At 37.6% G+C, this 23,291-nt stretch overlaps 1 protein-coding gene across 1 annotated transcript in view; it reads right to left on the reverse strand.

Moving 5' to 3' along the window:
* Positions 1 to 23,291, reverse strand: part of LOC120526187 (protein kinase C-binding protein NELL1-like) — a 1,449,010-nt gene that overhangs the window by 109,093 nt on the left and 1,316,626 nt on the right. Inside the window, exon 16 of the mRNA XM_039749219.1 lies at positions 6,593 to 6,733. Coding sequence (XP_039605153.1) covers positions 6,593 to 6,733 — 141 coding nt within the window. The remainder of the gene's footprint in view (positions 1 to 6,592; positions 6,734 to 23,291) is intronic.

The following is a 23,291-nucleotide window of genomic DNA, read 5'->3' on the forward strand; positions in this document are numbered from 1 at the left end:
ATCACAATATCCTTAGAAATCACCTTAGTCAATGGGTGGGCCTCTCTGGCACTGTCTTAAATTGGTTTGAATCCTATCTGGCAGGTAGAAAACTCTTTGTTAGTTGTGGTAATTATAATATATGTAAATCTGGAGCATGTAAATCGAAAAGAACAGCGGACCCAGGATAGAGCCTTTTGAAAAAAAAAATATATATATATTTTTCTTTTTCAAAAGGCTCTATCCTGGGTCCGCTGTTCTTTTCGATTTACATGCTCCCATTAGGTCAGATTATCTCAAGGCATAATGTGAGCTACCACAGCTATCCTGATAACATAAAACGACCCCAACACTTTTGATTCACTGACACAATGTCTCACTTGTGTTACCGAATGGATGAGTAGTAATTTTCTGAAACTAAATAAGGAGAAAACAGAAATTTTAGTGATTGGCAATAATGGATATAATGAGGTTATTAGAATTAAACTTGATGAATTAGGATTAAAAGTCAAGACAGAGGTAAAGAATTTAGGGGTAACTATTGACTCTAACCTGAATTTTAAATCACGTATTAATCAAATTACAGGGACAGCATTTTTTCACTTAAGAAATATAGCAAAAGTTCGACCTCTCATAACATTGCAAGAAGCTGAAAAATTACTTCACGCTTTTGTTTTCAGTCGACTAGATTACCATAACGTACTCCTCTCAGGACTACCAAAAAAGACATCAATCAATTGCAACTAGTGCAGATTGCAGCTGCTAGAATCTTAACTTGGAAAAGAAAATCCTAGCACATCACCCCAATTTTGATGTCACTACATTGGTTACCTTTGTCATTTAGAATTGACTTTAAAATACTGCTCATGGTTTACAAAGACTTAAATAGTCTCACTTCATCTTATATTTCGGAATGTCTGACACTTACACTCCAAATCATGACCTTAGATCTTCAAATGAGTGTCTGCTTATTATTCCGAGAGATAAACTTAAAAGAAATGGTGAGGTGGCCTTCTGCTGTTATGCACCTAAAATCTGGAATAGCTTGCCAATAGGAATTTGCCAGGCTGATACGGTGGAGCACTTTAAAAAAACTGCTGAAAACACATTACTTTAACATGGCTTTCGCATAGCTTCATCTTAGTTAAATCCTGATGCTCTATATATTTAATTAATTAGCATTATTATTCATAGTGGCTCCAAAATCCATACTAACCCCTAATTTCTCTTCTGTTCTTTTTCCGGTTTCCAGTGGTGGAGATCTGCGCCACCACCACCCAATCAAAGCACCGTGATGCCCCTACATTGATGGATTAAAGGCCAGAAGTCTACATGATCGTCATCATCAAATTCTTCCATGTGAACCCTGAATACAATGAGGAGTGATTGAGGTCATTTATGTTAGGAAGAATGCCTAGAGGGGGCTGGGTGGTCTTGTGGCCTGGAACCCCTGCAGATGTTATTTTTTTTCTCCAGCAGTCTGGAGATTTTTTTTTTTTCGGTCCTCCATGGCCATTGGACCTTACTTTTATTCTATGTTATTTAATGTTCCCTAATTTTAATTATTTATTTTGTCTTTTTTCTCTTTCTTCATCATGTAAAGCACTTTGAGCTACTTTGTTTGTATGAAAATGTGCTATAGAAATAAATCTTGTAAAAAAATGTATTATGACTAATAGGGGGGCATTTAGCATCCAAACCCAGGACACAACTGCACAGACACAAGTCCTGGGTGCAAATACACATTTTATTACCCAACATACCTTACAAAAGGCTTCTTTGTAACAGTGGCAAAACACAATTCTCTTTCTTTCTTTGTTTCTTTCCTATTTTTTCTTTCTTTTCTTACTGAAGCCAACTCCATCCATCCATTTTCTAACCCGCTGAATCCGAATACAGGGTCACGGGGGTCTGCTGGAGCCAATCCCAGCCAACACAGGGCACAAGGCAGGAACCAATCCTGGGCAGGGTGCCAACCCACCGCAGGACACACACACACACCCACACACCAAGCACTAGGTTAAATGTAAAAAGGAGCTGCATCATTTTAACTGGGAGTACGAGTCAGGAGGTGGTGGATGAGGCTTAACGGGAAAAGAGTGAAGAAAGAGCATTGTTTTTCTTGGCTGTTTACTTTAGCTGTTCTTATCTGATCCGTGAAAACTAATGTTTTATTAATACAACAGGGACTATGTTTGAACCTGTGACTGGTTTGTGTGTGATCGTGTCTGGGGTTTGGGACTCAGTGGCATCCCCTACTAGTAACAATAGTCATTCAGATCTGTTATGCATCTATGTTCAGTAAGCATTTAACACTGCAAAAAATAAGATCAACAATCAAAATCACTCTAATGAAAGCTGCCCATTCAATCCTTTAGGTTTTGATAGTTTTTTCCAGTTGAATTTTGGAAAGTGGAAAAATGTCTTCAGGATGCTGGTACAGCTGATAGCTGAAAATTTTAACCTTACTGTATTTGATGTACACACTGCAGTCTTGCAAAACAAAGCAGGCTCATCCCCTGATACGTCTTACGTTTTTACAGGGGTGGAAGTAGCACACCCGACTTCCTATAACAGAGACACTCTTTCTTGGTGGCCATGACTTCACATTTTCCACATTATTATTATTATTATTATTATTATTATTATTAACTACACTCCTATGGATGGGGTTTATAACGGTGGGAGAGAAATTCGTCAAGATGAGGTGTGCGGCTGGTTTTCTTTTAAAATAGCTGAATCTCATTAATGGTTTATTTGTTTTTTTTAATTCCTTTCTAAAGCAACATGGATACCTGTTTTACAATATTTGTGCAATCTCAATTTGCAGATTAATACCTGATAAAAATTTTCTTTAAAAAATTGACGTATTTCTTAGGTTTAAGCCATTTTTTCATGTTTGGACCAGGGCCCTATTGTAAGGTGTAAGAACAGACAGCGCATTGTTAAAATTTATAAAAAACACTTCCTATGCCACACTCCTCTCAGCATTGTAGCACCTCTCCTCTACACTTTGGGGTTGGGGAAAGGAATAAGGTGCCTGGCACAAGTAATGAGATGGTTGCTGTTGCAATGAATAGTATAGGCCATATGAAACACTGAGGGTTTAGCCAGTTACCTTACCAACAACCAGCCATCATGTACAGGCAGCAGCATTGACAGCTCAATCATGGGTTGACCTTGGCTACAATGTTTGTCATTCTCATATTGGCATCAGAGATTACTTGTACATTAATGCAATGTAATTAGTTAGGATTAACAAAAGCAGCTTCATTCTTTCTAAGTGCCCTTATTGTAGTATGAGTGCAGTAAATTAGGAAACTGGACTGTGCTTCATATTGCCATTTTATGCTGGACTGTACAGCCACAGAATATGGAAAATGAATGAAAAGCCTCATAATTCTGTTTAGGGCTTCCAGAACAGTGGGCATGATGGAACCAACTGAGATATTCCTGACTTGTCGGCTATTCATCTCTGGTTGGTTCCTGTTGCCAGAAAGCCAATCATTGTTAAAACCTGCGCATGAACAGGCAGAGTTTTTAATAGCAAATCCATAGTTCCAAGAAAGCCACCATGATGGACAAAAAAATGTAGCTGATCTGTAAACTCTCGTTTTCTTTGCATATGACCATCTATCTACATACTCTTCAAGTAGCCCAAAATTAACCACGCTGTGTCAAACTATTAGGCTATGAATAGGCTTTAGGGCACGATATTTATAGCTTTCTTTATGTAGGGAGTAAATCATGCATTTGTTTTTACTTCAAACAACTGACAACAAGGGATTGCTTTAGTTTCTGATCCTGAGAAGTAACAACTGCTATCTAAACTGAAAAAATGACAAAAAAGTCCTTCAGATCTGTAATGCAGCACTGACCCTCCTGAAAGGGTACTAAAATATAGTCCATACATCGCATTCATCACTTTTAAGGTTTAATCTTTGTTAATAATGGCTTGGTGATATAACTTATTATGTATGTGAGTCATCATTTAGTTGCATTTCCCTACTTTATTAAGAGTGTCATCATTTTCCACTTTTTCTAAAATGTTATGTATGGATGGGTCAGAGTTACCATAAATGTGCATTATGTAAGTCCTCCAAGTTTTCATTTATAAATGCAGAGTTTTGTGTGGAAAGTTCAACATGCACATTACAAGCCTCTATTTGTGTGTATGCAGGCTTTATAAACCTGACCCCAAATGCCCAAATAAGGAAATCTATTTTTTCATTGATCTCCTAAATTTTTTTAATCCATAGATAAAGCAGCAGATCCAGAACCTAGAAGTTTCGGTATATATTAAGAATATCAGGGAGCCCAAGAAAAAATATACAAGCATGGGCAGAATGTGAAAATCACACAGCCGCAGTGACTGGGTCATGATTTGAAATCATTCTCTTGGAGCTACGAGGCAACAATGATAAGTTCTGGGTCATTGTGCCTCCACGTAACAATTTTCCAAACGTTAAATTACTTTCAATATTTAATGTGGCTGCAGGTTAGTAAATGAAAATAGATTTGAGATGATACACCTCATACAGTTAGAAGGCCAGGCTGTCGTGCTGGCATAAAACAAAGTAAAGTTGTGCATGTCAACATCGACAGTGTAGATCAAGATTGCAGATCAGCAGATCCTACATCTTTTCCTTTTTTCCACTTTCTTAATCACTGAACAATTTCTGCTGTTAAATGGAATATTTTCCCTTCATTTTAAGTGTTGTGTTTTTTAAGACCTGGTCCTCTGAATTGTTTCTTTTTTCTTTAAATGGCAGCCAAACAGAAATTAGGTGTGAACTGAGCCAGCAGATAACTAACAAAGTTGAGACCTCAAACTCCAAGCAATTTCACTTCAACAGGTTCTTTAATAAGACACCTACTCTTGTTGATAACTAAACCTGTTATTTAAGCAGACATTTCCAAATCTGTTGTTCTTCTTTTTTCTAAGAGCACCACCAAATTGTATTGAGTACCTGAGTACTTTATTTTCAGCTGTAGTATTATGGACACATGCTGCTGGTCATCTGTTGGCACATTTTTGTATCTCATTATTGTTTGACTGCTAATTAAGGAAAAAATAAAAAAGTGGTTTAAGTCTTAAATAGCAAGTTAATTAAAATAAAGGCATTAGCAAAAAAAACTGGTCACTAATTAAAAAAATGGTTAAAATGAAAACCAACACCCCTAATTGTAGATAAAAATGATCTCCATAGATTTCCTAAGTGAAATATACAGCCACTGAACAAAAAAAAATTATTACCATATTGTGCAAACGTATTGTGTTATTTTGCAATATTTATTTTTCACTTGAAATCGATGAACTGATCACCAATCTCCATTAAGCAATAATCAGACCATAACAGGAGAGGCTTGTTAGTAGAAATCCTATACATTTTGATGGATGGAAAAGAGAAAGTCACTTTTTTGCTGGGAACAGTCTAAGAGTGGATGTAGTGACAAAGGGGCTAAGAGCTGTTCAAAGGTAGGCAGACAGTAAAAATTAAATACATAATTACATAACATAGATATGGAAATACCTAACAGACACTGTGTGTGGAGAAAACCTAGTTGTAATTTAAAATTAGTATTATTAACTGATAAAACTACTGACACTAATACAGGGCTGTGAGATGCTAGACCTATCTAAACATCAGTGGTTTAAGGTAGGAAATAGCACTGGACAGGGTTTAAGTCTATCGCAGAGAACACTGAAGGAAAGTTTCATATTCACAATCACACTAGACCATTTTTTTCCTTTTATTCAAACACATACACCACTGGGGTATGGTAATGTGCATCTTGAGGTCTGTGGCATTGCGTCTATTTATTTTTTAAACAGTGCGCTTAGGCTCCAGTTCGGTAGAGGTGCACCTATTAGCAAGGATAGGTAGCCCCTGCATGTTGATGAGGGAATTGGAGGAGTTCAGCCAATTTCCTCATTAGTGCTCTGGGGTATGTAACAAGGCACCTCTGCCCACTGAGGAGCCAGAGTAAAACAGAGAAGGACAAGAAATGAAAAAGAGAAAAGATAGAGATGGAGGTTAAAGGAAAGGAAAGGAAATGAAAGATGAGATAAGGATCAAGATGAAGAGCACGATCATTGGCCGGTGGTGTTATGTAGAGGAGACAGGCGGCTGGGAATGTTACACCGAGCAGAGTAGTGACGGCACTCCTGCTCAGCACTCATGTACATTAAAATGAAGAAAAACACGTGTTAGTATACAGTATGTGAAATGGTAACGACATCATAAATATCTAAGACATTTTCTCAAAAGCAAAATTGGACTGCACATTTAAATGTTATTATGGTAAAATAACGAGAACAATAGGTTGATGAAAAATTTGTATTTCATATATTCTGAGAGGGCTCTCGCTGATGGCTGTGGGATAACGGCCAAAGAAATAAGCAGGGCTTGTGGTGTGGGGTCCCTTATATGCCAAGGGATGGCATTGGGGACACAAGCTGGATTTAGAGGTTTAACTGCACCTGTTGGAGGACGTCTCATCATGCTGATAATGATAATGAAATTATTTAGAAATTCTGAAACTAGGGTAAATTATTTTTTTGTAAAAGTATATTTTAAAGGTGAAATAGTTTTATTTCATAGTTGCTTACCAACACAGGATCCCCCATCAAGTGAATAGGTCCCATTGTCATGGAAACCACTTCGGCACTCACAGTGGTACCAGCCTGGGAGGTTAACACAGCGCGAATGGTTGTGGCATTGAATGATGTCCTCAGCACACTCATCAATATCTGCATGAGAAAGAATGGGGAAAAAGACAAAAACAAGGAGGGAATTAATTTTCATTAAAGATTTAGGGAATAGGGCTACTTCCTTGTAAATGTAATTATGATTTCTTAGTCTAGAGAATGTTAAACTAGTGAGGTATATACATACGATTATAAAAAGCATGAATCCTGTTGCGGGAAATAGATATTCAAAATGAGAGAGTAGATTTCTGTTAACATAAGTGAGTTTAGTTATAAATAAATGTAATAAACTTATATGCATTTTTTTCTATCAAACTTCCAAGATCCGACCCATGACCTAAGTTTGACAGTAAAATTTTTAAAAAACGAAGAATAATTATTTTTTGTTAACGAGATTAGGAATATTCTGGTTATATTATGAGAGCTGAATAAATACCTCCATATCTATTATGTAAGACTGGATGTATAAAAATTTTAAAAATGCAGAAAACAATTCTTATAAATTGCTCTTTTATTTCATACTGTATATTCACTTGTCTATATGGTCACCAGGTAACTGTATACATTATGCCAATGATAAACAAATAGTGATGTCCACAAAGGTGTTTTGGAAAAAGATGACACTCACAGGATGTTAAGTCTGGACAGTATGGTGGATGTGGTGGGGAAGTGAGATTCACCTTTAAATTGCTTCCATAATTGCTTGCAAAGTGTGTGGCCTAGGATTGTCATTTTGTAGGACAACACTTCCTTTTTCCTTTCGAAATCTCCTTAATTGTAGTTTTAAAGCTTTGAGCATTACAATGTAAAATTTTGTGTTGATTGTTGTTCCAGGAAATTAATGTGGATGATACCATTTACATCTCAAAAAACTGGTCCAATGGGTTTTCTAGCTAAAGCCTGTGTTTTGAATTTTTTAGGTGAATCTTTGTGCCTCTTGTGATAGACGGCTGGCAGCTCAATCTGGCCGGGACGTCCTTGAACTGGAAGAATGGAGGAAGGCAGCTTTTCCAGGACACCGTCTCTCCCAGAACACTAGATGGCAGCTTCTCTGGATGGTAGCTGTGCCCCGAATTCCCTCAGGGCATCCTGGGATGTGGAGTCCACTTTCTCAGCCCTGTTGGGTGCCGTGGGTGCCGCCAGGGGGAGATCATAAAGGACCTGGGGACTCATACTTCCCCTACAGTCCGGAAATGTGTTGGAGTCCGGAGGACAGAAGCCCATAGTATTTCCGGGCTGCCTAAGGACTGATGAGTCGTCATTTGACCCGGAAGAAGAGGAAGAGCACTTCCGGGTCAAGGAATATATAAAGGACTGGTTGAGACCCAGCAAGAGAGCCAGAGTTGGGAGGGAGTGTGACTGAGCTGCAGGGAGGAAAGAACTGTATTACAGTGAACCCTCGTTTATCGCAGTTAATCCATTACAGACTCTACTGTGATAAATGAATTTTCGCAAAGTAGGATTCTTTATTTATAAATCGAATATTTTCACAGTTAGAGTACAGAAAACCTGTTTACGACCTTCAAAATATTTTTTTAACATTATTAGAGCCCTCTAGACACGAAATAACACCCTTTAGTCACCATTACACTCGTATTACCCAATATATTAGACAAAATAAGAGAAAATAAGACATATTAGACGTTACAAATATCATTATTACTAGGCTCAACTGCTTTTTAAGGCAACCGACTTTTATCCTCAATTTGTATGCGCTCCATGTGTACATCAGGCATGTAAGTGTAGGGAATGAGAACATCAAAGTGCCCATTCATAACATCTCCCGGAGTTTTTTTATCCCCTCGAGTGCTTGTCCAAAGTCGTACAATGTCAGCCTGAATCTGTACCGCTAAAAACGGAGTTTCATGCACTAAATAAGCTATAGATGAAAATAAGCAAGCACCATCTCCCCTGATATTTACTACGCGGTAAAGCATTTGTACTCCATCAACATTAATTATTTCTAGAGACATAATTTTGTCTATTTTTCCAGCGCATTGCGCACAAAAGCAAGGGAACGGCGACAGCACCAGAACTCTGCTCACATCGCGTCGCTTCGTACCGCAAGCCGCAAGTAGTAAGTCTGTGATAAGTGGAATACCGCTACGTTTTGCACTCACGGGACGGAAGGACAATCCCAACTGCTTTTATATAGTAGATTATTGTACTGTACATTTAATTACACACACACAGTTCTTACACACAACCACTAACCTATGAAGCCACGACCTCAGTAGGAGAGTCTTCAGGTGGTGCAGTATCTTCAGCAGGTGCATTGTTAACTTCTTCCGCTGAAGGAGTACTAGGATTAGGCAGTGGGTGTCTAGGTGCGCGGCTGAAGAACATCTTGATAGGCAGTTGCTGGCGCTGTCTTTTCATATGCATGAGAAAAGTTTCACCTTCTCCTAGATAGTAAGCATCTTCCTCCGGCGCTTAGTTTTATTGTCAGAAGAAAGCAACACATTTAGGAGCCATCGTGGGGCTTAGGTAAAAGTTCTCAGAAAGCGCATGCGTAGCGACGTAAGCGTGTATTATAAAAAATCGCGATAGATTGAAGCCGTGAAAGTCAAAGCGTGAAATAGCGAGGGATCACTGTATTGTGATTATTGTGAATTGTGGTGCTTTGGGGCACTATATTTAAGAAAATAATTAAAATTCTGCTTAGTGCTTTTAAACTTGTGTTCTGAACGTCTGTCTGTTGGGTTTCACAGGGCAACAGTGCCCACTAGCGTCCACACTCTATTTTATGGAAAGATATTTTGTTTCTGTTTCATAATTATGCAACCACATTTCATGGAAAGAAAAGTATCACCTTTGTTCTCATTGCTGGCAAATTTGAAGGCTTAAAGCTTTCATTTCAGCCATAAACATCCGAGTAACACATCACACACAAACCTTCCAGTATCTAAGAACAGCAATGATGTGACCGACACTTGCAAAATTCCTATTCCATCAGCAGTATCTCACTGAATAATTCACCATTGGTTCTTAGTCAGTTCATTTACATCTACTCTGTGTAGCTTATCAGATGCTGTTACAAGTTGTCAACAACTTTGTCTGCCACACAATTTAGATGTTCTTTCCTTGCCATCTCTGCACGTTTTGGCCTGTACACTGATCACATCAACACAGTGATTCACAATAAACAGCTTGCATTTTGGTGAATTTCAGTCAGGAACTGTCATAGCATGTTGCTTAAATCACACCGATGAAAGGTCCAGCACAGGGTTCTATTTCATAGAGAGTAGCAAAACAACTATTCACTGTAATGACTTGCAACCAACTGAGATGATAAAGGAGAACCTACAAAACATTTCAGCATTTGTCACATATCAGTGCTGCACCTGTTGATGAGGTATGAATTTGGAGGCATTACTTTTCATTCAAAGCTTGTACTTATGGTCTGCCATCAATAATTGGTCACTTTAGTTTAGGCATTCATCATCAGCACCTATTAACCACCATAAAAATTTTTGAAATTTTAAAATAGCACGAGTGCTGAAATCTGGCATTTTGCATTGTTTTTATATTATGTTAAAAAGGCTTTTAATGTATCTTACAATTTGCTCATGATTAAATCTCAAAGCAGGAAGGCCAACATTACTAAAACAACCTTCCAATCTTAACATGGCCAACAAATGATAGAAAAAATACCACATTTTTACATTGTAGCTTGATTTAAGTGACTAAAATATTAAAAATGACTAGCTATTGTGAAGATTTAGTAAAGGTATAAAATGTAGCCAATGCAGTGACTACTGCATTTGAAAATTTTAAACTTTAAAAGCTCAAGGCTTGTATTGATATCAAATTTCACAAAATTTTTTCTGTCAAAATCCAAAACATGTATTCCATGTTTTGTGAACTTCTAAGTAATGTTTTTGAAATTTTGGCTCAAAAATAAACAGTACGAATTAACCCAAAACCTAATAAGTATTAAAAGTGCACATTGTCCGCAAAATTACATAACAAGCTGTCCATTTATTCTTTGATTACAGTGTCCACAGTATTTGTAGCACTGACGCACAGTAACACAGATGCACCTATTCCTGAAATAATAACATATGAATTTTCATTGTAAACTCAATATTTGAGATCTTCAAGAAATTAAGCCTTTGAATATGGAGAGAAATAAGTAAAAATGCTAATACTATTATTATTTATTGATATTTATTAAAGAATAATAACACTAACAAAAAAACAAGCCATTAGTGAATGGTATTGTTAACAATCCTAGTTATAAATATTCAGAGATTGTTAACAGTTACTTAAACTATAAGTGATTGTCTGTATTAATACAGTAATTATATAGGGTGTAATCAATTTAGGAAAATGTTATGTAATAATTAGGGCTGGGCAAGTAAACATGTTATTACTGCATTAACGCATTGATTAATTAACGGCGACAATTATCATATTGTGTGTTAACGCAGTTTTTGTTATTATTATTATTTTGAAAGCCTCAGCCACGCTAGTGATCGATAGAGATCAGTGATCTTCTTGTTACAGCGCTTTTCAATATGCTTTTGCTAGAAGGAACGTTAGCTTTGTTGATTTGACCTTGATTCCCTGCGTGTGCATGACTAGCAAAGAGCATACAGCTTCTAAAATGGCATGTGGAGATACACCAAAGGGAATGCTCAAAGCAGAATAATCAGTGGATGACTTTTTTCGTATTATTGCTGAATCGGACTCTTATTTGCCGGACTCCGATTTTGATGCAAGTGATCTGGAGATCAGAAATGAAAGTGAGGTCGGTCCCCAGCTGACTGTGGTGCTGAACATGTTCGTGTAGCTGATGCACCTATGGCAATGTTCGCCTAGGAGGACAGACACGATGACAGGAGGTACAAACCATATTGTGTATCACAAAGACAGCCAGCCCACTGTGCATTCCTGCTGACTGTTGAGCTGCACTCCTGCACAGCCGCTGCTGCCGCAAACTGCAAGCAGGCGCCGACAGCAAGCACAACAGGCAGCAACAGACGTTTTATGTTGATTTATGTGTGAAACCATTGTTTTGTGCACTTTTCAGAAAACTGAGTTTTTTGGAAAAAATATTAGCCCTCAGAGTGTTGCTACTGAACATAGACTGTTAATGATGCTCCCTGATAAAAGAAAATGTTTCTGCTGGTAACTGTTTAGATAAAAAAGAAAACAGATTTAGAAATGTTAACTTGCTGCTGCTTGGAAGGTGCCTGTTATAATGTTATAATCGTGGCTCTGGATTCTGAGGGTGAGTTGTTTTTCTATAACAAACTAGATAAAACGTTAATGCCCTGGCACTGGCAAACAGCTTTGGTTTTATATTTGATTTGATTACATTAATTTTTAAGTTGAGATTTACAAGAAATATTTTAACTGCTACTATGTAAAGGGAATACTGCTGTTGAAAAGCACCTTATTTGTTTAAAGTGTTTGCAAATCAAATACATGCAGTATACTACTTTTGAGTTCATTATTGAATTTTGCAGATAACAATGTGAGTGTCTGCGATTAATTGCAATTAAAAATTGTAAGCGCTGCCCAACACTAGCAATAATACCACTAACAAAAGTATAACCAGTAAAACCTCACCATGTATCATACAATAATTTGTTATTATCAGCAATCAAGAATCTTTATTGATGAAGTGTTTTGGGTGTTTTATTTTGATCTGAATTATGAGAACATAAATGAACAGCACAGTGGGGTACTGGTTAGCAGTCCTGCCTCACAGCTTCAGGGAAAAGGGTATAAAATTTTGGCCTGGTCACAAGTTTGTTTCCTCATACACTAAAAGATAAAGATGGCTTTAAATAGCCCCAGTGTGAGTGTGGCATGTGTATGAGTAAACCCTGTGATAAGTTGACATGACATCCAGAGTTGATTTCCTCATTTTCTACCGGGAGGTACTCTTCAATTCCAATAGTCCAGGAACTATGAAACAGGGTTAATTAAAGGTATTCTAATAAAAGTTTTAAAATGTGAACATCAAGGCTATTATTTTAATTCTTCATCATTATAAACAGATTTTATAAGCAAGCCTGGTAAAATGAGCCTTTTTAGTTAAAGAATAAAAACAGCAAGAACAGGATCATGATAAAGAGAAGCTGTCAGTAAAGCAGCATGTCCATTGAATGATATTCATCCAATCATCCATTTACTGAGTCTGTTTAATTCAATTTCAGGAAGTCAGAGTCTACACTGAATGATATACTACACTAATATTGAGTGTAAAGTAGTGCATTTTCTCCATATCTTTCAAGGTGATTTAGTGGATATGGACATCCTAACTTATAAGTTACTCAGCCTAACAGGAAAAAAAAAAATTTTTCACCACAAATGTACAGAACATTTATGTCATTAGCTACACTGGGCAAAGTGACTTGTGAACCTAATTAATTCTATGGGTAGAAGTATAAATAATTCAAGTCCAAAACAGACATCCTGTGACTTAAAAATAAGTTGAAGTCTTTAAAAAGCAATCCTACAATCCACTTTGCTTACGCATCTCAGTTCAAAGGGACTGCTAAAGTGCACATATAAATTTGGAAGACTCCAAGGTCAAGGTGTGTGTTACAGATTTGTTACAATAAGAGTTCTGTCAGAAATTAAATCGTCACTCATTAAGCTGCAAGCAGGAACTCAACTGGCAACATGCGTTCTCAAGTTCAGTAGCCTCCATGATACTCTACACTTCCTTGCTTATGACATTTGAATATTTAATTCATGACTAGAGGGGGTAGTGAATTAAAACCGTAAGTTTACTTAAAGTTGATTCCTCGGTTAACTTCATTCTAATTCTTTTAATAAAAGCTGATACATTATTGAGTCTCACATTTGCAAACTGATATACTCTACTTATAAGATACATATTACTAAAGTAAAGTCAGGTTTCTTTTACTCCATACAGTGCAAAAGGAAAGGCAGAGTACAGTAACATGAAGGAAAACATGTGTTTGTACCTGTGAAATAGTAAAGTCTTCATAAATGTCTAAGAACTTTTCCCAAAAGCACCAATATTAACATAGGATTGCACATTTAAATATATTTTTGTAAAAATCACAAAAACAATAATTAGATGAAAAAGTCTGCATTTCATATAGAAGCTGTAGCAGTATAAACCATTATAAGAAATTTTACCGTGCCAAGGTACAAAAATTAGGCAGAAACTTTGAGCCATGGAGTCCAAAAACATCTGTTTCTGGGATGATTTATGAATTCAAATAAAAAGAGTTAAAAAATACATTCACCTTTTGGCAATATATTTGTACTTTAATATGTATGTAAAATATTGGAAACAATCAGCTTGGAAACATAAATTAGGAGTTTTACATTCATAAGTATTAATCAAATATTTTAAAAGTAATGTGGAATTACTTGTAAGTACAACAAAGAATGCTCTAAAAGAACGTTGTTAAAAATTTTATTTGATATGTTAAACTTTGACATTGTACAATTACTGCTATTATTACTAAAGCACTTTCAAATGAAAATGAACACAATTAATAATTCATAGAAGTAGCTTAATATATACCTGTACTTTATGTAGCATGTACATCCAGAATCTCATTATCAAAAGGGTTTAGCACTGTAACTATGTGTCACACACATGCGCTTTGGAGAAGGTTGATAGGCTCAAATAATGCAGACCAGCTGAACCAGAACCAACCAAACAGTGATGTCACCGTAAGCCCACCCTCTAATGACATCACTTTATCGATGACGTCTTCCCTTCAAAACCCACCCTTCAAAGATGTAACTTCCTCTTCCATCCACCCTGCTGTATTCAGTTCTATTTTGAGCTTGATTGTAAGCTTGCATTTATTTTGCCAAGCCTTTTTGAGTCTCCTTCTCTCCTCATTTACATATGTTAACTCTGAAAAGCACTTTGTGATAATGTATATATTGTAGTATATAAAATACACGTTAATTCATGATAACTTCTTAGAAGAAATGTCATATGATTTGGAGAGTTACTTTGTTTATATGCAAGCCACAGCAATTTGTGAATAGCTGCTGCATAACAGCACACACTAACCTCTAACGTCCCAGAATCCCTCGGGGTACACAATGCCTCTGACATTAGACATTTCCGAGTTATGCAATTTTTCAGATAAAAATCTTTCACGACTTTGATTTTCTGATTGTGACCATGGCTTGCTTCTTTTTTTTGACAACAAGTATCTCCTAAACATTATCATCCCTTTCACTGACTCCTGAGAGTCAGTATAATATGATAAAGTAATAAATTCTTTTTGTTTTGAGCATCCTTCAGCTTTTCTAAACCCCCCACCCCACCCTTTGCTTGTCATTTAATGTAGTGATATACAGCGATATACAGGTTAACACCATCCACTCTGGCATTCTTCTGATGCTTTTGTGGTAAAAAAAACTACTAAACTTTCCAATATAATGTTTTATTCTATTTTTAAAATCATCATAACCCCTTTAACTAGAATTTCACCAGTCTTTTGGTAGAATGGGTTCTTGGTGGAGCAATAAACTAAAGGCACACTTACACATACCGTATGCTATACAATAACTGATTACCCCAAATGACAAAATCCACAGTGTTTTCAAGAACAGTTAGTTCCTCCAGAGTCCCTTGTTTCCTCTCTAGCTAAATCCATGCTGTTCAATGTATTGGGTAATTATCCTGACCATAATGAAAAGAGTTTGTTTACTACACAGGTTACTAATAGGCGGAACGCGGTCTGGTTCTGGACCCAGACTCTATTCTGTTCTGTCCAGACAGACATATCATTGAGTTTTATTTAGTTTTGGAGGAGATTACATTTTTACCGGTGACTCTTTTCTGACAGTGTTTCTACACCGCTACTCAGTGAAAGGGACCTCCTACGTGTCTCTGATTGGCCAATACTTGTTGCCTTCGTGGGTTCAAGTTGGTTGGGTTTAAGCATGAAGACTTATATTGGTCAAAGTGAACACACGAATGTCAGCCAATCACAGGGAGAGTAGGGCGGGCCTTCACTGAATATAGGAGTGGAAAACCTGCATTCTGAGTGAAAACAGCTTGCACTCTTGTGGCAGCAGCATTGACATGGAGAGAAAATATAAAGAAGTGAGAAGACAAGAAAGAGAAAAGCGACAAAACAGTTAATGTGCCATGGCTTTTACTAAACGGTGGAATCTTGACATTGAAAACCGGGCTTTTAATCCAGAATGGACTGAGGCATTTATGTTCATACTTCCCATAGGAAGCTTGAAACCACTGTGTCTCATCTGCTCTGAGACAGTGGCAGTGGTTAAAAGTGGGAATGTGAAACACCACTATGAAACTAAGCACAAAATTCCATTTTAGAAAATTTATCCACTAAATTTTCCAGTTAGGCTACAGAAAACAAATAATCTTAAAGCTAACTAACGATCGGTCAATGAGGATTTTAACACATTCATTTACTGGCCAACAACTCACTAATGGCACTGACACCATTCCAGCCCAGATTTAAAATCCTGGCAGGCCAAGCAAGAGCTCATTTCTCTCACCGGAATAAGAGAAAGTAGGCAGAGGGATACGAGGGAAAGAAAGAGGGGAAGATAGGTTCAGTTATTTAAAGATGTTCAAATTTACTGTGAAACTGGTTATGCCTGTCCAGTTGTGCACATATTAAAAACTCTTATATATTTTATTTTTATATGACACCAAGTCTTCTTTTGTTGAAATGTTAAAACTTGTTATTATTATTATTATTATTATGAAAGTACTTATTATTTATAATTCTCAGTTGAATGTCAAAGTTACCTTGCTTTTACAGTTATTTATTTTTTCCTATTTTATTGTATGTAGACCTCCAGAGTCCAGAGTTGCACTGAAAATAAATATTGTTGAAATGGCATTGAACTTTCTTCATTTGATTTAAATCATTGACTTCACACAGTGTAGATGTTCATACAATGGCAATGCTACTTCAAAATATATAAATTGATTGTAATGTAAAAATTATAATGCAACTTAAACATGATGATGCTGTGGACTTGTACATGAGGAAATTTTCTCTATCTGGACCTTCTTAAATCATAATTGACTACCCCTGGTTTTCTTATATGTATGTGTGTAATTGCATAAGTGTGATTTATGATGGAGTGATATCTACTCTTTGTGCCCAGTGTTGCCAGGGCAGAATCTAACAATGATCTCTAAAAAATCAGTTTTAGAAAACAACAATAAGTTAAAGCTGACTTGAAAAGAATTTATTATCAAACTCCAAAGTGCTAGACCAGTATTCTTAAAAACTACAGTTGGCAGCATCAGGGGGTCAATTCAGTAAAATTTGTAATTGAGATGGTCGCCATAGAACATTTTATCCAGTCTCTTCCAGCTTCACCTTCCAGATTTACTCAGGGACACTGCTTCACCAACTTCACAAGCCTGTTTGAACTCATCAGTTGTCATCTAAACGTGAAGCTATAGACAGAAACAACAAGAGCCACTAAGAGGATGAAACTTGAGTGTCTCAACTATCTGGGAAATCAGATCTGGGTGGAGATGAGGGCTATAATTTTGTAACTGGCCGATTCCATAGATGGTTCCGTTTTATAAGGGCAGGGAATTGATACACGCCACACATCACTACCTAAGCATTCGAGGACCTCATACACTCATACTATAATATTAAGGAAAGAGTAATAGAGCTGTTATTGACCATTTATTAACACTTCAAATCTAATCTAACACATCCCCTTACTTGCTTTTATGGCACGTCTATCCTTACCTAGTGCATCTCAATGAATTAGAACATCATTGAAAAGTTAATTTATTTCAATAATTCAATTCAAAAGGTGAAACTCATATATTATATAGATTCATTACACACAAAGTGATATATTTCAAGCATTTATTTATTTTAATTTTGCTGATTATGGCTTAAAGCTAATGAAAATCCAAAATTCAGTATCTCAGAAAATCAGAATATTGTGAAAAAGTTCAATATTGTAGACTCATGGTGTCACACTCCACTCAGCTAATTAACCAAAAATACCTGCAAAAGTGTCCTGAGCTTTTAAATGGTCTCTCAGTCTTGTTTATTTGGCCACACAATCATGCAGAAGACTACTGATTTGACAGTTGTCCAGAAGACAGTCATTGACACCCTCCACAAGTAGGGTAAGCCACAAAATGACATTGCTAAAGAAGCTGGCTGTTCACAGAGTGTTGTATCCAATCATATTAATTGCACAAGCAACAAGGATAACTGCAGCTTTGAAAGTATTGTGAAGCACAGCCCATTCAAGAATTTGGGTGAGATTCACAACGAATGGACTGTGGCTGGAGTCAGTGCTTCAAGAGCCACCACACACAGATGTATCCTTACCTGGGCTAAGGAGAAAATTGAATGGACTGTTGCTCAGTGGTCCAAAGTCCTCTTTTCAGATGAAAGTAAATTTTGCATTTCATTTGGGAATCAAGGTCTCAGAGTCTGGAAGAAGAGTGGAGAGGCACAAAATCCAACTTGCTTGAGGTCCAGTGTGAAGTTTCCACAGTCAGTGATGATTTGGGGAGCCATGTCATCTGTCGGTGTTGGGCCATGTGTTTAATGAAGTCCAAAGTCAGCACAGCCATCTACCAAGACATTTTGAGCACTTCATGCTTCACTCTGCTGACAAAATTCATGGTGATGCTGATTTCATTTTCCAGCAGGACTTGGCACCTGCCCACACTGCCAAAAGTACCAATACCTGGTTTAATGACCATGGTATCACTGAGCTTGATTGGCCAGCAAACTCGTCCGACCTAAACCCCATAGAGAATATATGGGGTATTGTGAAGAGGAAGATGAGAAACACCAGATCCAACGATGCAGACAAGCTGAAGGCCACTATGAAATCATCCTGGGCTTCCATAACACCTCAGCAGTGCCACAGGGTGATTGCCTCCATCCCACACAGCATGCCGTAATTTATGCAAAAGGAGCCACGACCAAGTATTGAGTGCGTACATGAACATACTTTTCAGCAGGCCAACATTTCTGTATTAAAAATCTTTTTTTTATTGGTTTATTTAATATTCTACTGAATTCTGAGTTTTCATTACCTGTAAGCCATAATCAACAAAATGAAAAGAAATAAACACTTGAAATATATGACTCTGTGTGTAATGAATCTATATAATATATGTTTCACTTTTTGAATTGAATTATTGAAATAAATTAACTTTTTGATGTAAGTGTCTGATGCAACCCCTTCAATTTGCACATTTACTCAGTTCTTCTTAAATCTGCTGTAACATTTTTTTATGTGTCAGTTTTGGGTTGGCACCTTTACATTAGTGAGAGGGTGTAGTTTGTCCTACAGGTGTGAGCTCATCTATGCTCTTTAAAACAAACTGATTATGTTCAATTAGAATATAATTCAGACTAGGAAGAGCTTGCAAAGAAGTTGACATATGGATAAATATAAAAAAAGTGATTTTTGTAAACAGGCCTGTAATTCATAAATCTGAATCAAAAAATTCCAAAGGGTTATACATCAAATAGCCAACCAGCCTCCAAAAGGACATTTCCATAAACAGCAGTCAAAACACAAGGTGATATGTCAAAGTCAGGTATCAAGACAGGAACCAAAATGCTAAATAAAGACTCTATAGATAAAAGGCAAAAGTCATAAAAATATATTAAACTTTACACAGACTTACAGAATTAAGAGGAGTTCTAATAGATGTCTGAGGCAAAGGCAAGACTACAAATGCTCAGCTGATACTATTATCCTAGATTCCACTTTTAATGTTCCCAGAACCTCCATTATTTAATCCCAGCATAGTAAACCTTGCTATGCAAGACATCCAGTAGAAGAGGCTTGCTGCAAAAGACAAGTGGAAGGACGGTCTATGGGATGGAACTGTAGCCTCTTTCTTTCTGTTATTATGTTTCTTGAGCTGCAAAGAAAGGTCTCAGTCTGTATTTTGTAGCACCAACAAAAACCTCATCAGTGAAAGGCATACAAGACATGTTTAACAGGGAAGCAAAGGAGTGGCAATCCAACACAAACTCTCATATGAGAACTCCGCGCATAGCAGAGGCAAAGCACCAACGTACCATAGCTGTTAAAGGTGGAAGAACCATGAGTACTAACCAAACCAGAGCCCTGACATTAGGGGATACAAATTAAATCCAGACTCCTATTTTCACTCAAATGAGCAGCTGTCCAACCCTGCTTAAGACTAAACAATAGAATGATGAATCACTGAGGCAGACAGGGAGCAACAGTTCCACTGCCATTTAATAAGACTGTCTGTGATGGAATCACAATGGATACTTTCAGATCTCTTGAGAATTACTGTGAGACCATGAAACCAACTCTAAATGATAGATTATGCTACCCAATGCCAATTCAAAATCAGTTTTCAAATAATTAATAAGGGTGTTTTCACATGTAGCAACACCCAAGGATCTCACCAGATCAGAAAGAAATTCATTTATGTCCAAAACTTTAAAACTTACTGCCAAATTTTTATAAAACAAACATTTAAAAGACATCTGATGATCACCCACAGAGTGATGCTGAGGTTGAAATGTTTAACCAAACATTGAAACAGATGCAGAAAAGTAGGAAGGACTAGGAAATGATTCTCAGTTAAGTCTTATCTGCTTATAGCAGGGGTGTCCAACTCCGGTCCTGGTGGGCCATAGTGGCTGCAGGTTTTCAACCTTTTTCCTAATCAGCGAGGAGTTTTCACTGCTAATTAACTCATTTTCCATTCATTTTTAATAGCTCTGTTTTTAAGGATTCAGTCCTCTGAATTAATTTGATTCTTCCTTAAATGGTAGGCAAACAGAAATGAGCCAACAGATGACCAGCTGAATTGGAGCGTCAAACTCCAGTCAATTTCACTCCAACAAGTTTTTTAATGAGAAGCCAATTCTTTCTGTTAATGAATCCATTATTGAATATCATGACTTGTTGCTGCTCTCATCCTGCCACCGAAGAGTATTGATTTTTTGTTTTTTCTAAGACCACTGTCAAGATGCTTTGGTGACCTGAGCACACCAACATGACCAAAACCTTTACCTTTCTTTATTTGCAGTTAGCTGATCATGTGGTCATTATTGTTTGGCTTCTTATTAAAGAAAAAGAAACATGTCAATTACAACAAAGGAAAAACAAGTTAATCAGCAGCAAAAATGGCTCACTAATTAAGAAGATGGTTAGAATGAACACCTGCAACCACTGCGGCCCACCAGGACTGGAGTTGGACAACCCTGGATTATAGGGAGGTGCTATTGGCCATTTGCTTTTCGAGAAGTTGTATGAAAGGTATTGGAGAGGCATCCTGGATCTTGCTAGGTGAGGATTCAAAGAGCACAATCTGGTACTGGTATTCTGGCCAATCTCATGGTCTACAGAGTTTAGTTAAAAGATGTGGAATTCCAGATACCCTGTATTTGATACACGGGATGACCATAAACCCTTGGCTAGGAGATGAAAAGGACAAACAAAGAATAGAACAGAATAGACAGAATTTCCCCAGGGGTAATCTAGCTTTTTAAAATAGATAGATAGACAGATAGATACTTTATTAATCCCAAGGGGAAATTCATATAATCCAGCAGCATCATACTGATACAAAAAAACAAACAATATTAAAGAGTAATAAAAATAAATGTAAAAACAGACAATAACTTTGAATAATGTTAGCATTTACTCCCCCGAGTGGAATTGAAGAGTCGCATAGTGTAGAGGAGGAACGATCTCCTCAGTCTGTCACTGAAGCTACTCCTCTACAGTAACTGGAGATAACACTGTTAAGTGGATGCAGTGGATTCTTCATGATTGACAGGAGTTTGCTTAGTGCCCGTCACTCTGCTACAGATGTTAAACTGTCCAGCTTTATTCCTACAATAGAGCCTGCCTTCTTAACAAGTTTGTCCAGGCGTGAGGCGTCCTTCTTCTTTATGCTGCCTCCCCAGCACACCACCGCATAGAAGAGGGCACTTGCTACAACCGTCTAGTAGAACATCTGCAGCATCTTATTGCAGATGTTGAAGGACGCCAGTCAACCTTCTAAGAAAGTATAGTCGGCTCTGACCTTTCTTACACAGAGCATCAGTATTGTCAGTATTTGGTGTTCATTTTTGTTTCCCCTTCAATTTTCACATCTTATTCTGTAGATAAAGGTATCCAAAAGTGGGCTGGCAACATTGATGACTCAGATCATGAACACAAGTGCCCTGTCATGTTCCTAAGTAGGACATTTTTCAGTCAGAAACAAAGGTATGCTACAATGGAGGGAGAATTCATTACTCACAAATAGGAATACTCTTATTAAAATATTTTTAGGTAAGAAATGTCCTTTTGGATATAGACAACGCTCCACTTCAGTGGATGGCCCAACTCAAAGATTCTATCTCTGGGGTGCTGGGGTGAGCTGGTGGTTAATTGTTCTTTTTCTGTTTTGGATTAAGGTGTTCCATAAAAAGGGGGCTATCCACTGCAGTGTAAGAGCTCTTTTATTACAGCATATCAGATACCACCTTGACCTATGTGCTGGACATGAAAGCTATGTCAAGAATCGGTCTGCAGGGCTTAAATGGTAGTTTTAAAGGGAACACAGGAAGGATTATTAATAAAACCAGAAGAGTGACTTGTCTATCTATTCTTTTCAAAGTTGCTGAGCAGGAAGGAGAACGATGACCCTGACCTGACTCATCTATTAATGGCAGCATTATAAAGGCTACAATGCCCAGCAATTCAGTTATATGTTCAGAAGAAAAGTCATGTCATAGTTATGACAAAAGTTATGTCGTACCTGTGTGCCACAGTCACTTGTGAACATCCTACTTGAAAGAAAAAAAATATTCGATTTTTTGTCATGTTTTTGCCACTTCTTATTTTGTATACTTAAACAGTTAATTGGTTTGGAAGGAGGTAATAACAACCAGAATTACTGTTTTAAACCCAATATCTGCACATCTGTATTCCAAAAAGGGTATTAATTTTTGAAGTGAGGAATGAGTATTATACTCTGTGATGGACAGCCGGGTCTCATACCGGGCCGGGACGCCCCTGCTGCATATGTTCCGGGGCAGCCACCATGGACAGCTCAATACCTCCCCCAGGACGCTTGGTGGCAGCCTCCCTGGCCGATGTTGATTTCCCAGTCTCCCGCGTGGTTCATGGGACATCCATGGGAGTCCTCCACAGCCTGGTTGGGAGCTAGGGTGGCCGCTAGGGGGTGCTTCTGAGACTCAAGAACCCTCCTGGATGAGTAATCAGCACCACCCAGAGGTGCAATTGGCACCAGGTGGTCAAGCACCTGGAACACTTCCGGGTGGGCTATAAAACGGGCCAGCCTCCACCACTAAAGGGCCAGAATCGGGAGGAAGAGGACGAGGTTGCCTGAGAGGAGTGGTGGTGCAAGGAGGAGAGTTGTTGGGTTTGTGTTCAAAGTGCTTTTGGGACTGTGTTGGGCCTGTGGGACATGGGGAAGACATGCCCCACGGCTGAAGAGAAAATAAAAGCCTGTGTGATTTTTACACGTGCCTCTGCGTCAGTCTGTGCCGGGTCAGGCACTATATAGTGCCTTTATCAACTCATAAAATGTAATATTTTAAAATATCCCTTTGTGATATTTTACTTTTACATTTAAAGTACAAGTCAC

Source organism: Polypterus senegalus, chromosome 1 (assembly GCF_016835505.1).
Source record: "Polypterus senegalus isolate Bchr_013 chromosome 1, ASM1683550v1, whole genome shotgun sequence".
NCBI lineage: Eukaryota > Metazoa > Chordata > Cladistia > Polypteriformes > Polypteridae > Polypterus > Polypterus senegalus.